The sequence below is a fragment of the Molossus molossus genome, unplaced genomic scaffold (genome assembly GCF_014108415.1).
Source record: "Molossus molossus isolate mMolMol1 unplaced genomic scaffold, mMolMol1.p scaffold_m16_p_4, whole genome shotgun sequence".
In the NCBI taxonomy this organism is placed as follows: domain Eukaryota; kingdom Metazoa; phylum Chordata; class Mammalia; order Chiroptera; family Molossidae; genus Molossus; species Molossus molossus.
This window is the reverse complement of record NW_023425377.1, coordinates 49,003,643-49,022,542: the sequence shown is the minus strand read 5'-3', so window position 1 is coordinate 49,022,542 and position 18,900 is coordinate 49,003,643. Positions and strand designations below refer to the sequence as shown.

The following is an 18,900-nucleotide window of genomic DNA, read 5'->3' as shown; positions in this document are numbered from 1 at the left end:
CTTGTTTCCTGAGGGAATTTATAGCCACTTCTCCTCTTTCCCTGCCCTTCCACTGCATGGACCATCTTACATCCCAGAAGATAAAGACCTTACAAGCTTCCCTTTCTCAGTTAAGAACTACATCCAGACAAAGCTGAAAACCCCAAACGTCTACAACTGTCATGTATTGTTATACACCAACATATTTAGAGTCAGTGTGAAGCAAAGAAAAAGAAAATGTGAATACATATATATTTTTTAATCCTCACTGGAGGATATTTTTCTATTTATCTTCAGATAGAGTAGGAAGGAGGGAGGGAGAGAAAGAGAGAGAGAGAAACATCAACATGAAAGGGACACATCGACAGGTTGCCTCCCACACAACCCTGACCAGGGCAAGAGACGAACCACAACTGAGGTACGTGCCCTTGGCCAGAATCAAACCCAAGACTCATTAGACCATGGGCCAACGCTTTAACCACTGAGCCAAACTGGCCAGGGTGAAAATGTGAATATTAACTCAAACAAAATAGTAGTAGATTAATTTCTCAGCCAATAACAAAAAGTAAGAAAAATAGGATGTAGAATATCTGAAATATATAATGAACTATTTCCTTAATACATAAATTAACCTTAAACAGTAAATTATATAGTAATTTTCAAAACCTGTGGGACATAATAAACATAATGCTAATTCATATTTATTAAGGGGTCATTTCAACCAGGCATTGTGCTAATGAATAGACATTGATTTTTTTTTCTTCTTTACTGATTTTAGAGAGAAAGGAAGGGAGAAGGAGAAAGATAAAAACATTGATGAGAGAGACCATTGATTGGCCACCCACCTCCTGGATGCCCCCAACTGGGTATTGGGCCCACAACCTGGGCATGTGCCCTGACCGGGAATCGAACCAGTGACCTCTTGGTGCATAGGTCAATGCTCAACCATTGAGCCACACCAGCTGGGTGACATTGATTATTTTAAAATGTTATTTTCACAATCTTAATTTGTAGGATTTTTATTTTTACTTATTTTTTTTAAATAATAAGCATCCCTTTATTTGCAGATGCCATTGCAAAAGCTGATTACATGAGCAACAAAAAAGTGTTTTCTTGAGTTAAAGTCAGAGGCCATTACTCCCCAAAATGTTAAGTAAAACAGTGTACAACATCAGTATTGAATGCTAAATTTTACATTGTCTTTACCACTTTTGACTTTCTGGACAATTTTATTGAGCAAATAAGATAAAAGATTACATGTTCATTTATCTTCAGGAATGCAAAAATCTAATTATTCAAACAGTTTTATGATAAAACTAAACTCTGAAATTGTCTACAGAGTTGACTTTTTTTCTGTCTCTCTTTAAATCAGTAGTTGAACGAGGATCAGAAAAGACAAAACTCTTGTCTGTGTTTCTGCTGAAGCAGAAAGGGTAAAAACATAAATAAGGCTTTAATTTGGCACAATATGAATACAATGCCTCCTTTTATCGGTGAATGGACACTTTCCTGATTACTTCCCAATTACTCTGATATTGAGTAGTGTTCTTTCTCCTTTGTGAACTGTAGGTTTACTGCCTGAAGCAACTGTTGTTAGCCTTACAGACATTGCCTCCTTCTCAGAAGAATCCACTGCTGGGGAAACATCACTATTCCCAATGACAGTAGTGTCTCCCGTAGCTTTTACTACTTTTGACTAGGTAAGATCCAGTGACTGTTGAGCTTTATGCAAGTCACCAGCTACCTTCTGTTTTTCAATTTGTTCAGTTATAAGTTTTGTGAGTTTCATTTAACTGTGTTTTTAACTGACTTCTGCAACATAGGTAGATTGTTCGATTTCTGCCTTCTCTAGTTCCATTTCCAAATTCTCTAGTTCTCATCTCAGATTTTCAGTATCTTTATTTTCTCTTCTTAATTCCTCTAGCTCTTGTTCTGGAGATGTGAATGACAACTGTATCTGTTTAATAGTCTTTTGTAACTCATTGACCATAATTTTCCATTTATTTTCTTCTTGCTCCACACTTCTCTGTAGCATCTGTAAAGTTCCTTCTGTTTCTGCAAGGATGGATTTATATTTTTTATACTATGGTGTAACAATTTGTGCATTTCATCAGCTTCTTTAAACTAGTGCTCTAGTACCTTAACCTCCTCTCTACCAGAAGTTCCAGTAACACATTCTTTTGCCTTCTCCACAAATCGACGCAACCATTCACTGTAATTCAAATTAGAAGAACAGATAGTTTTGGTACTTCATTAGTTTCCCACTTGAACAGCTTCCACATGTTGTCTTTTCTTGGAAGTCTTGTTCACTTTGTCCTGCAGCATTTTTCGGCTGAGTCCAATGCTTCCCAGTTTTTCTCCTAAAGGTCATTGTTTTTCTTCTTCTGGTGTTCAAAAACAAACTTCAATTCATCTAACTCAATCTGGAGACTAGTTATTTATTTCTTTTTCTAAAATGACATTCTTTTAAATCCTCACCTGAGGATATGTTTATTGATTTTAAAGAGAGAGAAAGGGAGAGAGAGAGAGAAACATCAATGTGAGAGAGAACATTGATCAGTTGTTTCACGTATGGATCTCAACCAGAATCAAACCCACAACCTAGGTGTGTGCCCTGACCAGGAATTGAACCTGAAACCTTTTGGTGTACAAGACGAGGCTCCAACCAACTGAGCTACCTGGCCAGGACCTGAAATTACTTTTTTTTTTTTTTTTTTCCTCACCTGAGGACATTTTTCCATTTTTTGTTCAGATAGAGCGGGAGGGAGAGAGAGGAAGAGAGAGAGAGAGAAACATCGATGTGAAGGGTCACATGGAGTGGCTGCCACCCGCACGACCAACCAGGGCCGGGGACAAACCACAACCGAGGTACGTGCCCTTAGCGGGAACCGAACCTGGGTCTCTCTGTACCGCAGGCCAACTCTCCAACCGCTGAGCCAAACCAGCCAGGGCTACTTTTAAGAGTTCTTCATGCAGGGGAAAAAAGCAGATGCCTGTTGGTAGTTCTGTTTCTTAAACTACTCAATTTGAGACTTAAACAATTTGTTATTATCTTTTACCTCCTGTAGCCACTTTGTTATGCTAGAAAGGTCACTCTCCCTCTCTTTTAGCATACTTTCCACTCTCTTCATTTCATTTTCATTTTCTTTCAACAGTCTCAAGTTCTTTATATCATGATGCAGAACATGCCTCTTTCAAGTTATGTTGTGATACCTCCTAAACATGAGCTTTTAAAGATTCGTTTTCTTCTTAAAGATCTGTACCCATTTCCCTCTATTGGCTAGATCTTTTTTCTTCTCTTTTTAATAAGTTCTAAAGTTCCTAACTTTTAGAGCCTTTATTTCCTGTTTCAAATCCTGAATAGTTATCTCCTTATTAGCAAGGTTGAAAAGTTCAACATTAAGAAGCACTTCTGCAGTCTTCATCCTTACATCTTTTTCTTTTTTTTTCATTTAATTAATTAATTTATTTTTGTTACAGATGTTTCTCCTTTTCCCCCCAATGATTTCCCACTCCCCCTCCCTCCCCGCCCTGTCCCCAGCTTTGTTGTCCATGTCCATTGTTCAGGCACACATGCATATAAGTTCTGTGGTTTCTCTCTCCCCCATGACTCCCTCTTCTGGAAATTGTCAGTCTGTACCCCACTTCCACATCTCTGTGACTACCCCATTTCTCAGACTGTTATGTTCATTATATTCCACAAATAAGTGAGATCATATGATACTTGTCTTCCTCTGTTTGGCTTGTTTCGCTTAGGATGACACTCTCTAGGTCCCTCCATGTCATCTCAAAGGATAAGAGATCTTTCTTACACTGCATAGTACTCCATTGTGTATATGTGCCACTGCTTTATTATCCATTTGTCTACTGATGGACATTTGAGCTGTTTCCAGATCTTAGCTATTGTAAATAGTGCTGCTACAAACATGGGGATACATATATTCTTTCTGATGGGTGTTTCAGGCTACTTAGGGTATATTCCTAGAAGTGGGATCACTGGGTCAAATGGAAGTTCAATTTTTAATTTTTTGAGGTAACACTATATTGTTTTCCATAGTGGTTGCACCAGCCTGCATTCCCACCAGCAGTGTACTACGGTCCCCTTTTCTCCACACCCTCGCCAACACTTGTTGTTTGCTGATTTGTGGATAGAGGCCATTCTGACAGGTGTGAGGTGATACCTCATTGTTGTTTTAATTTGCATCTCTCTGATGATTAGTGATGTTGAGCATTTCTTCATATGTCTCTTAGTCATTTGTATGTCCTGTTTGGAGAGATGTCTATTAACTCTGCCCATTTTTTAAGTGGGTTATTTGTCTTCCTTTTGTTGAGCTGTATGAGCCCTCTCTATATATTGGAAATTACTCCTTATCTGATGTATCATGGCAATTATGTTCTCCCATAGAGTGGGTTGCCTTTCCATTTTGGTGGTTGTTTCTTTTGCCATGCAGAAGTTTTTGAGTTTGGTGTAGTCCCATGTGTTCATTTTCTCCTTTGTTTCAGTTGCCTTAGGTGATGTATCAGTGAAAATTCTGCTGCACATGATGTCTAAAATTTTGATGCCTACATTTTCTTCTAAGATTTTTACAGATTCATGAGTCACATTTAAGTCTTTTGTCCATTTTGAGTCTATTCTTGTGTATGGTGTGAGATGATGGTCTAGTTACATTTTTTTTTTTGCATGTAGCTGTCCAATTTTCCCAACACCATTCATTAAAGAGGCTGTCTTTATTCCACTGTATGTTCTTACCTCCTATGACAAATATTAATTGAGCATATTGCCTTGGGTCCATTTCTGGGTTCTCAGTTCTGTTCCACTGGTCTATATGCCTTTTCTTGTGCCAGTACTAGGCTGTTTCGATTACAGTGGCTTTGTAGTATAACGTGAAATCTAGTAATGTGATTCATCCTACTTTGTTCTTCTTTATCAAGATTGCTGTGGCTATTCGAGGTATTTTTTGGTTCCATATGAAATTTTCTTTTTTAATTTTTTGTTGTTGTTGTTGTTACAGATGTTTCTCCTTTTTTACCCCATTGGCACCCCGCTCCCCTCCCCCCCACCCCATCCCCGGCTTTGTTGTCCATGTCCATTGGTTATGCATATATGCATATTAGTTCTCTGGTTTATCTCTTCACACCCTCCCACCCCCTCTTCTGAGGGATGTCAGTCTGTGCCCTACTTTCATGTTTCTGAGTCTACCGTATTTCTCAGACTGTTATGTTCATTATATTCCATATATAAGTGAGATCATGTGGTATTTGTCTTTTTCTGCTTAGCTTATTTCACTTAGGATAATACTTTCCAGGTCCCTCTATGTTGTCTCAAAGGATAAGAGATCTTTCTTTCTTACAGCTGCATAGTACTCCATTGTGTATATGTACCACAGCTATTTTATCCACTCATCTACTGATGGACATTTGGGCTGTTTCCAGATCTTAGCTATTGTAAATAGTGCTGCTATGAACATGGGGGTACATATATTCTTCCTGATTGGTGTTTCAGGCTTTTTAGGGTATATTCCTAGAAGCAGGGTCACTGGGTCAAATGGCAGTTCAATTTTCAATTTTTATGTGGTAACACCATATTGTTTTCCATAGTGGCTGCACCAGTCTGCATTCCCACCAGCAGTGTGAAGAAATGCTCAACATCACTAATCATCAGAGAGATGCAAATTAAAACAACAATGAGGTATCACCTCACACCTGTCAGAATGGCTGCCATCAACAAATCATCAAACAACAAGTGTGGTGAAGGTGTGGAGAAAAGGGGGCTCTAGTATGCTGCTGGTGGGAATCCATATGAACTTTTGAAGTATTTGTTCCAGTTCTGTGAAGTATGTTCTTGGTATTTTGATGGGGATTGTGTTGAATCTATAGATTGCTTTGGGTAGTATGGCATTTTAATGATGTTAATTCTTCCAATCCATGAACAAGGTATGTGCTTCCACTTTTTTATATCGTCCTCTATTTTTTTTAAATGACCTGTAGTTTTCAGTAAATAGTTCTTTATTTCTTTGGTTAAGTTTATTCCTAGGTATCTTCATTTTTTTGCCATGATGGTAAATGGGATTGTTTTCTTAGTTTCTCTTTCTGTTACTTCATCATTGGTGTATAAAAATGCCATTGATTTCTTGATGTTAATTTTGTGACCTGCTACTTTGCCAAATTCATTTATTAAGTGTAGTAAATTTTTGATGGAGTCTTCGGGGTTTTCTCCATATAGTATCATGTCATCTGCGAATGATGACAGTTTCAATTCCCCCTTCCCAATTTGGATCCCTTTTATTTTTTCTTCCTGTCTGATTGCTGTGGCTAAGACTTCCAGTACTATGTTAAATAAGAGTGGTGAAAGAGGGCATCCTTGTCTTGTTCCTGTTCCTAAGGAAAATGCTTTTAGTTTTGCCCATTGTGTATGATGTTGGCTGTAGGTCTTTCATATATGGCCTTTATTATGTTGAGATATGATCCCTCTTATTCCCACATTGCTGAGCATTTTTGTCAGAAATGTATGCTGGATTTTTTCGAAGGCTTTTTTTGGTATCTATTGATATGATCTTGTTGTTTTTATTCTTCATTTTATTTATGTGGTGTATCACATTTATTGATTTGTGAATATTGTACTGGCATTGCATCCCTTGGATGAATCCCACTTGGTCATGGTGAATAATTTTTTTGATGTATTGCTGGGTCCAATTTGCTAGTATTTTGTTCAGGATTTTGGTATCTATGTTCATAAGGGATATTGGCCTGTAGTTTTCTTTTTCGTAATGTCTTTTTCTGGTTTTGGAATTAGAATTATTCTGGCCTCATAAAACGAGTTTAGAAGCCTTCCTTACTCTTGAATTTTTTGAAATAGTTTGAGGAGAATGGGTGTTAGTTCTTTTTTGAATGTTTGGTAAAACTCCCCCGTGAAGCCATCAGGGCCTGGGCTTTTGTTTACAGGGAGTCTTGATTACATCTTCAATTTCCTTAGTTGTTATTGGTCTGTTCAAGTTTTCCACCTCTTCCCAGTTCCGTTTTGGGAGACTATGTGTTTCTAGAAATTTGTCCATTTCTCTTAGATTGTTGACTTTGTTGCCATATAATTGTTCATAGTAGTTGTTAACGATCTTTTGTATTTCTGTGGTGTCAGTTGTTACTTCTCCTCTTTCATTTCTGATTTTGTGTATTTGGGTTCTCTCTCTTTGTTCTTGGTGAGTGTAGCTAAGGATCCATCAAACTTGTTAATCTTTTCAAAAAACCTGTTGTTTGTTTCATTGATCCTTTGAATTGTGGGTTTTTATGTTTTTGTTTGTTTGTTTGTTTGTTTTTGGACTCTATGTCATTTATTTCTGCTCTGATCTTTACTATTTCCTTCCACTTTTCTGGGGTTTTCTTTTTGTTTGCTCTCTAGTTCTTTAAGTTGTGAGGTTAGTCTATTAGAGATTTTTCTTGTTTTTGAGGTAGGCCTGTAGTGCTATGAACTTCCCTCTCAGAACTGCTTTTGCTGCATCCCATAGATTTTGTGTTGTTGTGTGTTCATTTTCATTGGTTTTCAGGAAGTTTTTAATTTCTTTCTTGATCTCCATGGTAACCCATTCATTGTTCAATAATATGCTATTTAGCCTCCATGTTTTCAAATGGCTATGCATGTTCTCGTTACAATTGATTTCTTGTTGCATGCCATTGTGATCTGAGAAGATGCTTGATATGATTTCAATCTTCTTGATCTTGTAGAAACTTAGTTTGTGTTCTAACATGTGGTCTATCTTTGATAATGCCCCATGTGCACTTAAGAAGAATGTGAATTCTGTAGTTTTGGGGTGTAAGTCTCTGTAGATATCTATTAAATTTATTTGGTGGTGCTTCATTTAGAGTCTCTGTTTCCTTGCTAATTTTTTGTCTAGAGGTTCTATCCAGAGATGTCAGTGCGGTGTTGAAGTCCCCTGCTATGATTGTATTGCTACCATTTTCTCCTTTGAAGTCTTCCAGAAGATTTTTAGTATATTTTGGTGCTCCTGTATTGAGTGCATATATATTTATCAAGGTTATATCCTCCTGTTGGATAGATTCTTTCAATATTATATGGTGGCCTTCTTTGTCTCTAGTTATAGCCTTCATTTTGAAATCTATTTTTATCAGATATGAGTATTGCTACCCCATATTTTTTTTTCCTTTCTATTTGCTTGGAAGATTTTTTTCCATCTCCTCACTTTCAAACTATGTGAGTGTTTTATTGTGAGGTGGGTCTCTTGTAAACAACATATAAAGGAGTCATGCTTTCTTATCCAATCAGCTACTCTGTGTCTTTATAGCGGAACATTCAATCTATTTACATTTAAGGTGATAATATATACATTTAAGGTGATAATTTCTTGCCATTTTTGTTTAGTGTGGTTCTATTTTTCTTCCTATTTCTCGTGCTAATTACAGCAGTCCTTTTAACATTTCTTGCAGTGCTGGTTTGGTGCTAATGTATTCCCTTAGCCTTTTTTTGTCTGGGAAGCTCTTTATTTGACCTTTTATTTTGAATGATAGCCTTGCTGGATAGAGTAGTCTTGGATTCAGAGCCTTGTTTTTCATGACCTTGATTACCTCATGCCATTCCCTTCTGGCCTGTAGTGTTTCTGTTGAGGAGTAAGCTGAGAGCCTTATGGAGTTTTCTTTGTAGGTAACCTGTTGTTTATCTCTTGCTTTTAGGATTCTCTCTTTGTCTTTAATTTTTGGCATTTTGATTACTATGTTTTTTGGTGTGGGCCTGTTTGGGTCTTCTTACTTGGGGCTCTCTGTGCTTCTTGAACTTGAATGCCTTCTTCCTTCACCAAATTAGGGAAGTTTTCTGTCACTATTTTTTTCAAATATATTCTCTAATCCTCGCTCATTTTCTTCTCTTTCGGGGACTCCTATGATGCAAATGTTATTACGTTTCCAGTTGTCCCACAGTTCTCTTAAGCTGTGTTCTGTTTTTTCATTGTTTTTTTTTTTTTCTTTTGGTTTTCTGATTGGTTGATTTTTTCTACCCTGTCTTCTAATTCACTGATTTGGTCCTCAGTTTCCTCAGTTTCTGCTATTTAGACCTTCCAATGTGTTCTTTATTTCTGATATGTCATTCTTCATTTCTTTTTGGTGGTTTTTAATTTCCAACTTGTTGATTTTCAACATTTCTATGTCTTTACTCATGGTGCTCATGTCTTTTCACATCCTGTTGAGCTTCCTCAAGATCATGGCTCTGAATTCTAGTTCTGTAACTTGCTTAACTGCATCTCATTTATCTCATATTCAGTAGAGGTCTATTGTTCTTTCATTTGGCTTTTGTGTCTGTGTTTCACCATTTTGGCTATCACAGTGAGCTTTGGAGCTTGCCAAATTTCCCTGTGTGTGTTTATGTTCTGCTGTTTGTGGCTCCCTCTCCTGGGTTTGGATAAGCCAGGGAGGCCCCACATTAAACACTACTGTCAAGTCTTACTTTCCTGGTTAAAGTTGGTAGTCCAGGAATGGTACAGTTATCCTCTAGCTTTTTGCCTGGATGCTATCAGTAGAGGTTACTTGAAGAGCCTTGGCTTCTCATTTAAATGAAAAACTCCCTCAGATGTTCAGCATGAGGGGATTTCCCAAGGGTGGGGCAGATGCTGGTTGTTAATGGGCCTCAATTTGCATTTCAATGGCCACCGGGTGTGTTTGAATCTCTGAGGGACAGGCCACTGCCTTTCCCCAGAGTCCTGGGAAGGTGTAAGATGACCACCATTCTTGCCGCACACTCAGCAATAGCTCTGAGCACCCGCCAAATCCTGAGTGTCCCCACACAGTTCCAATCCAGTCTGCCCTCCCTCTGCTGGAGCCCAAGTTATGTGGCTGTGGCCATTTTAGCCTCTGTGCCCTGGCTCTGTGCTGTGGAGCCGCTTGGGAGTTTAACCCGATGTCACTGCTCCCAACTAAGGCCGCTGCTCCCAGCTAAGACTACTGCCGAGCTGCAGACCATTGGCTTCCAGCCCCCCTGTCGCGCCTCCACAGTCCTACCAGGATTGAGTCAATGGCCCTGGTTATGTGGTTCTCCAAGCTGCTTCTCTGTTGCTTTTTCCTGATGATTTGTCTTTATTTTTGTTGTAATTCCAGTTTGGTCCTGGGTGGTTTGTGTAGCTTCCATTCACTCCACTGCCATTTTGGAATCCAATCTTTCCATCTTTTTCATGGATTACTTTCTTAACTTCTTCAACCAGAAATGCAAACACCCCCCACCCCTGCCTTAAAAAAACAAACAAACAAACAAAAAACACAATTATTTTGCTTAGCCTTTTAGTCTTGAACTTTTCTCAGAGATGAATTTTCTGTTCTTATTGCATTCAGTTCCTCTTTTTTAGCGTCCATTTGAATATGTCCAGTTTCAAGTTAATCTTCTACAGTCTTCAATTTCTCATCTTCTTGAATGCATTTTTTATTTTGTTCCACATCTTAATTAGGCTGTTCAGAAACAAGAGTCTGTATCTTTTGAACTTCTAATTGTAATGCTTTGTTTTGGTCACTTAGAATCTTAAATTCTTCCATTTTGTTTGACATTTCACATTTTAACTGCTCTTCAAGCAATCTTATTTTATCTTCCTTAACATGAATACTTTTTGGCATTTTCTCCAGTTTATGTACAGCAGCAGCCTGTTCATTTGCCAGGGCCGGTAATTTTTGTACTTGTCAGCTTTTAATAAGAAATTCATACTCTGTATATCCTTAATTTCCTTCTCTTTTTTAAAATATGTTTTTTATTGATTTTTTAGAGAGAGAAGAAGGGAGAGAGAGAGATGGAAACACCAATGTGAGAAAGATCAATCAGCCACCTCTTGCACACCCCTACCACTGGGAATCAAGCCCGCAACTTGGACATGTGCCCTGACAGGGAATCGAACCAGGACCTCTCAGTCCATGGGATGATGCACAATCCACTGAGATGCACCAGCAGGCTGTTCCTCCTCTTGTTAAATGATCATGTTCATTCGCTAAAGAATCATCAATCTGTTTTAATCTTATCCTTTTCTGCAATCATTTTATGTAATTCCTCTGCTAAAGCTAAAACAGAGGTCTGGGCTGTTACCTGGTAATGGAACAATTGCTTCCAAAATATCTCTTCCAAAATATCCTGAACTTACATTTGTAGACTCTGCTTTGTTCATCCTTTTTTGCTCTGATTCCATTAACTGCATTAGTCTTTGCTCCAATTGTTTTGATACTAAGGTATCTGTAAACTTACTATGCAGACTCTATACTTCATTTTCTTTGGCTACAAATTTACTCTGTAAATCTTGCTTTGCTGCCTCATGCTCTGCTGTTCTCTATCTGATACAACTTGGGACTTCTTCCCACCTTCTCTCAGTTTCTTGTAGTTGAACCTTCAAGTGAGTAACTCTTGCTCAGCATTCTTCTTTTGGATTTCCTCTTGCTGCAGCCTTCCTGTTTTCTCAGTCAGCTCTTTCAGCAATCTGGCGTAATCCTGGCAGTTTATTTAGTTGATTAGACTGCCTGCTTTCTAGTTGGTTTGTAGTGGTCCTGAGAGCATCTCTTGGTATGCCATTTTCCTGCTGCAAGTGAGCTATTTCTGCTTCCATTGGATCACAAACTTGTTGGAACTTCATTTGCATCTGTTGAGTTTCTTGATAACTGACATGCATTTTGTTTTAAAATACATTGTGTTCCTTTTCTAATGTTCCAATCTGGTCTTTCATCCTTGCTACAGCCACATTGCTTCTTTCATTTTTTTTCCTCTGTCATCATCATTTCCTGGGTTAACTGCTTGCATTGATCCTTCATAGCAGCAAGTAATTTATCTTTTACTTGAAGCTGATGTACAAGTGCAGTCAATTATTCTTTACTTGACTTCTTTAAAGCATCTTGTATCACACCAGACTTCTGTTTTAGCAGGTCTACAACATCATCTTCAGAAAATATTGTCTTCAAGGACAGAAGAAAATCTTTAAATTTCACATCAGCATTTTCTTGGTCAGTTTCAGTCTTCAGTTTTTTTAGCTCCCATTTTCTGGAGCCCTTCTACTCGGTCAGATTTAATCAAATCAATAACCTCTCTCTTATTCATCACAGGACTTGAGTCTGTATTATCCACTAAAAGAATATGAGTAGTTGCAAGAATAGGGGTCCATTTGCCAAGACATTTTCTGTCTTCTGCTTCTTTGACGAAATTTTCTTCTTTTCTGATCTACTGTCTTGTTTAGTCTCTTGGCGGAGGAGTAGTAATTCTTGCTTTTTTGAAGGTGCCATAAGTTTCCACCTTTTAAACCTGATCATCACTTCCATTTTTAGACTTCTTCTGCCCTGGTTTCTTCTACAATGTAGCTGCTTCAGAGGCATTGGGTGAGAGGGTGCTATTTAGTAACTGGGACAGGTTTTATTTTTATTTTTTTGTCTGGAATCTTTGATACATCACTCTTTTTGGTGACCTACTCTTCCAGTACAGGCTATTGTTTCTTTTGTTTATTTTCTATTGTTTATTTTTCTTTCTCTAACACTACTTGAAGTTTTAACCACCTTCAGTGAAATAGTACAACTTGCTCATCTTTCTACAGCCAAGGCATCAGATTACTTAAAGTCCTGCAGGACACTCTCAGAATCAGATTCATGGAGGTTTACATTCTGGATTTCTTTCTTTTTATCCTTTTCTTTTCTGCCTTCAATTTATTTGTTTTGGTAGGACTTAACTTTTGTTCCCTTTTCTGTTATGCAAGGACTTTATTATACAATGTTTCTTTCATGAAAAGCCATAAGAGGAGGAAAAGTACTGTAATAACTACTGAAGGAATAAGGACAATAAATATGTTCACTCATAAAACTACATCATGCTTTTTTAAATGTGGTTTTATAAAACCCTGTGTGGTGCAGGCAGAAGACCAGGAAGATGTGTTGGCTATGACACTGCTGCCGCTATGAGGCCTGGTTGCCCCAGTTGCTCATTGCTATTGCGCTGCCCCAACAAGAAATGGGTGGCTTAGAGGAAGGACCTAAAGTTTTAGAATTTATAAATTATAAGACTATTATCTATATAAAGAACCCAAATTTAAAGGATATAAGTAAATTTTGTCAAAGTTGATACATATTATACAATAAAGAACTTTGATAAAATCCACAAAGCATAAATAACACAGATATTGATAATAAGGCAATAAAACTGGAAATTAACATTAAAAATGTAAAGCAATGCTTGAAATTAAAAGAATTTCGGATCCAAGAAGAAATAAAAAGCAAGTAACAAAATATTAGATAATAACAGCATTTCTTTCAACAAAATGTGGGGTATAAATAAAGTTTTACATTCTTACATGTCTCAATTACTAAACAAGAAAAATTGAAAACATAAAAATTAAGTTTTGAATTCAAAACAATTAGAATAGCAACAATTTCAAAATCTAAGGTAAGAAAAATAAAAATCCAATAAAGAGCCTAACAGGTGTGGCTTAGTGGATTGAGCGTTGTCCCACAGACTGGAAGTTCCCAGTTCTATTTCCAGTCAGGGCATATGCCTGGGTTGCAGGCTTAATCTCCAGTGGGGGGCATAGAGGAGGCAGCCAATCTTTGTATCTCTCTCATTGATGTTTCTATGTCTTTCTCCCTTCCTCTCTCTCTCTGAAAAATCAATAAAAACATAAAAAAAAGAGAGAAGATCCAATAAGATAAAAGCAACAATACTGTGACATCCTGAAAAAAAAAAGCACAACAGAAATCATATCAGTGGTTGTAAGGTGGTGTTGGTGAGGGGAGAGATAATTAAAATATTCTATATCTTTATTGAGGTGATGGTTACATGATTATATATGTCTAAACTTATCAAATGACTTACCAATAAGGGTGAATTTTACTGTATTTTACCTCTATAAACCTAAATTTTAAAAAGTTAAATGACTTGAAAGAGCTCATATTATTATTTTTATAAATTTTTGAAGTCATGAATTAAATAAATGATATTCTAGTAAAAATTAAGATAACCAAAATTGACTCAGAAACATGTAGATAATGTAACTTTACTCAAAGAGCATCATCCAGAAACAAAACTGAATCATTTCTAGCCCATATAAGTTATACATATAATTGACTGAAATTGATTGGGATACTCAGTGGTTGAGATCTTACTCTCCAAGCTGACTGGTTAAAATTCTATGAGTCCCTCTCATAATATTTGCTTGCATGGGGACACCTTAGACATATCTAATTTTTCTTCATTTAGTTATTGTCTGTTTACAATAAAGATTTGCTTGTATTTGAAAATGTTGACACTTTAGTTCCTTAAAAGGGAAGAATGAGAGAATAACAGCTAGAGAAGATTTCATTTTAGATGTGAGGAAGCAAGAGCATAGTTTAAATTACTTGACTCCATGCAGAACAGATTTGTGGAAGCATAAGAGTAGAACCTTGGTTCAATAACATTACCAGATATTTACATCTACTCTCCAACTACAAACTGCAAAGGGGGGCTGCAAAGAGTTGCAACAGAGACACTGTTTTCTACCTTTTCCTTTGTGCAGAGAAAGTGTAAGTGAAACACTTAGGAAATGATTGATTCCTGCAAACATCATTTCGCATCACCAACAAATACCTGGACTTCCCCCTCACGCCCCCATCCTTTCACACTTTAAAAGAAGAAGGGACCATCTCAGAGACAGAAACCCAGACCTTGAGATGAAATGAAGAAAAGAGGCTGAGTACAAACATATGAAAACCCATGATTAACCACAAGGCAGGGTGTTTCTGTCCATCTAAGCTGGGCAAAATATCAATGTCTAGATATCTGTCATTTTCCACTGTTTTTTTTGTTTGTTTGTTTGTTTGTTTCTATTCAGTGTCTTGTAAGGATTGGTCAACAGATAGGCACTAGCAAGTCAAGGAATTCTTAGTGCCTTGCAGAATATGTGGTCCACAGAGGGAGATGGGAAAAGGGAAATGGTAAACTAACAAACAGAGGGTTATAAGTTGAGAGAAAGGCAGTGACAAATGTAAGTAGAGAACAGTGCAGGAAATCCATGAGGTATAGAAGAGAAATTCCTACAGGGTGTAGTCAGGGAGGTCTTTCAAAGGAGAGTGTAAGAGCCAGCATCTCCAGGAAGAGATACTAGCAAGCACAAGTACAGAAAATGAAAACTGTGCATTGAGGCCCTGAGTTGAGGCAGGTTTAGTGGCTTGAAGAACATGAAATAAAAGCAGAAAGCCTGGGAGAAAATGTGTGAGCTTACAGGGTAGGTCATGAGACTGGAGAGGACACAGGGCTTGATCTTTATAGGACTGGGGTCCCTGATAAAGAGTTTAAACTTTATTCTGGATGCAACACAGAACCATCAAAGTGTGTTAGGGAAAGGTAAGATTACACTTATATTTTCCAAATGTTATTCTGGCTAAGTGTGGCCATTGCAAACAGCTGGATGAAAACCAACTTTCTTTATTTCAGCTGTACATTTGTACATTTACTTTATATAACCATTAAAAGACAAAGCATGTGTGCTAATACCCCATATCTCTTATTTAGGTAGAGTCACCATCTAACTTCTGTCAAGTCTTAAAGGAAATCACCAAAGAACTCTATCACTGTGGTTCTAAAAGGTCTAAGATGTTCACTCTCATTGGACAGAAATTTGGGAAGTAAATTTCAGAGACATCACTCTGATGTACTGTGTTCTTACTGCTTCCTTTCCACTTCTTGGTTTACCTTCTGGAGCTTCTTTGATTGTCTCTCAGGCAACTAAATGGAAATACATAGGAAAAAAGAGATTGTTACCTCTCTCCAAATGCTTTGACCACCTTTTCTATTTTCACTATCATTAAGCAAAAGCCTTCCATTTTTTCCCCAAACTTATGTTTCTTTCAGATTTGACATGCAATCACAGATATAAAATTCAATTCAGAAATAATACACAGAGGCCAGACTTACAGTGGAATGAAATGCCTACAGTCTGACATTTGCTTCTCTCAGTCTTGTGTTTAATAATCAGAAAAGTTCCAGACTTAAAATTTATTATGATCAGACATGCAAATCTCCTGAGTCTCCAGAAGACATGGAAGGGCCTAAGAAAGTAAAAGGGGCCTAACAACCTAAAAATAGGATGTTATGGCTTATCCAGCAAGCACAGGTGGGATCATCAGCTCACCTGCATCCATCCCATGGAGTGCTAGGACTGCTAACCTTGGCTCTCAGAGCCACAGCAAGTTTCTCAAATCTTACTATTGCCATCCATGTAAATATAGGGTGCTGTAATCCTCACCTACATTCAGGAAACTTTATATTGTACATATTACTCTTGGCATTGTCCCATCAATTATCATCATCCTTAGAAGAATCAACCAAGCACTAAACGATGAGGTGGAGGCCAGAGCAATGAGTGCTTCCATACTTACACAGTAGTTAGTTCTCCACTGCACCAGTTAGCCAACCATGCATTTATTTTATTGTTCTTTTCCTTCTATTATCTCATCCACTCCTGCTTCTATGTAAGGTTGCATGGAAAATATCATAGGCTATGAGTCCTACATGTGCTTATTGTCAATATTCAGAGAAAGCATTTCCTCAGTATTGATGTTAAAAAGTACAGAAACATTGTTAAATATTGACAACAGGGCCACTAAGCAAATAATAGAATTTATTAACTACAAAGTCAGGTCTGTAGAATAAGGAGAGATTTTCTTATATAGAAAGAGCTCTGACACAGAGATTTATGGACAATATTCACAAACACTCAAATTTGAATGTAATTACTTAATAGATGACTCCTGGAGGTTATTAATGATTCACTGACTTATCCTTCTAAAGAATGTTTGTATTTTAAAGCTAAATGAATTCTCCTGGAGGTTATTAATGATTCACTGACTTATTCTTCTGAAGAATGTTTGTATTTTAAAGCTAAAATTGGGAGCATAAAACCCAGAACATTAACAGGAACCTAATTGGAATTTCATGTAATTAATATTACTGATCATAAATGGATACTAAAGTCTACCTTTCATGAAGTAAAAGTTTTTGTGTATTTTTTTAAATCAGAGGAATTGAGATAATGTCAGATCATAAGTGATATACAAAGATTAATTGACTGAATTAATAAATCCATTGGGTATTTCTTTCTTTTTTTTTTTTACTTTCTAAATGTATGACATTAGCTTAAGACATTGTACCTTCAAAAAATCTAAATAAATATTCAAAATATCAACAATGTGTACACTATTTCTCCATCAAGCAATGAAGTAAAAAATGAACAATGAAGTAATTTTTAAAAGTACATATGTCTAGACACTAGGTACTATAATAAGTAATTCTTAGATATTAAGTAATACAATAAATAATTATTATTTTAAAGAATACGTTATAAAGTAAAGATCAGAGCAGAAATAAATGACACAGAGTCCAAAAATAAATCAAACAAACAAAAAATTCAAAGCATCAATGAAACAAAGAGCTGGTTTTTAAAAAAGATAAACAAGATTGATGGACCCTTAGCTACACTCACCAAGAAACAGAGAACCCAAATACACAAAATCAGAAATGAAAGAGGAGAAGTAACAACTGATACCACAGAAATACAAAAGATTGTTAACAACTACTATGAACAATTATATGGCAACAAATTTGACAATCTAAGAAAAATGGACAAATTTCTAGAAACACATAGTCTCCCAAAACTGGACTGGGAAGAGATAGAAAATTTTAACAGACCAATAACAACTAAGAAAATTGAAGATGTAATCAAGACTCTCCCAGCAAACAAAAGCCCAGGCCCGGACAGCTTCACGAGGGAGTTCTACCGAACATTCAAAAAAGAACTGCCCTGGCCAGTTTGGCTCAGCGGTTAGAGTGTCGGCCTGCAGTCCGGAGAGACCCGGGTTCGGTTCCCGCTAAGGGCACGTACTTAGGTTGCAGTTTGTCCCCGACCCTGGTTGGTCGTGCGGGTGGCAGCCACTTGATGTGTCCCTTCACATCGATGTTTCTCTCTCTCTCTCCCTTCCTCTCTCTCCTTCCCACTCTATCTGTACAAAAAATGGAAAAATATCCTCGGATGAGGATAACAAAAAAAAAAAAAAAAGAACTAACACCCATTCTCCGCAAACTATTTCAAAAGATTCAAGAAGAAGGATGACTTCCAAACTCGTTTTATGAGGCCAGCATAATTCTAATTCCAAAACCAAAAAAAAAAAGACACTACAAAGAAAGAAAACTACAGACCAATATCCCTGATGAACCAAAGTACTAGCAAATCGAATCCAGCAATACATCAAAAAAATTATTCACCATGTCCAAGTGGGATTCATCCCAGCGATGCAAGGCTGGTACAATATTCGCAAATCAATAAATGTGATACACCACATAAATAAAATGAAGAATAAAAACCACATGATCATATCAATAGATGCCAAAAAAGCCTTCAATAAAATCCAGCATCAATTTATGATAAAAATGCTCAGCAATGTGGAAATAGAGGGATCATATCTCGACATAATAAAGGCCATATATGAAAGACCTACAGCCAACATCATACTCAGTGGGCGAAAACTAAAAGCATTTTCCTTAAGAACAGAAACAAGACAAGGATGCCCACTTTAGCCACTCTTATTTAACATAGTACTGGAAGTCTTAGCCACAGCAAGAAGACAGCAAGAAAAAATAAAAGATATCCAAATTGGAAAGGAGGAAGTGAAACTGTCATTATTCACAGACAACATGATACTATACGGAGCAAACCCCAAAGACTCCATCAAAAATTTACTACACTTAATAAATGAATTTGGCAAAGTAGCCGGATACAAAATTAACATCAAGAAATCTATGGCATACTTATACACCAATGATGAAGTAACAGAAAGAGAAACTATGAAAACAATCCCATTTATCATTGTGGCAAAAAAATTAAGATACCTAGAAATAAACTTAACCAAAGAAATAAAGGACCTATTCCCAGAAAACTACAGGTTATTGAA

At 37.0% G+C, this 18,900-nt stretch overlaps 1 protein-coding gene and 1 pseudogene across 2 annotated transcripts in view; both read right to left on the bottom strand.

The window, feature by feature from the left end:
- Positions 1-18,900, bottom strand: part of GCSAML (germinal center associated signaling and motility like) — an 87,533-nt gene that overhangs the window by 49,730 nt on the left and 18,903 nt on the right. Inside the window, exon 2 of one of the 2 annotated variants that reach the window (XM_036239894.1) lies at positions 15,647-15,679. The exons of the other annotated variant lie outside the window; for it this stretch is intronic. Within the exon in view, the coding sequence (XP_036095787.1) occupies positions 15,647-15,679 (33 nt within the window). The remainder of the gene's footprint in view (positions 1-15,646; positions 15,680-18,900) is intronic. 2 annotated transcript variants of the gene reach the window in all.
- LOC118616395 lies at positions 1,504-14,522 on the bottom strand (annotated as a pseudogene).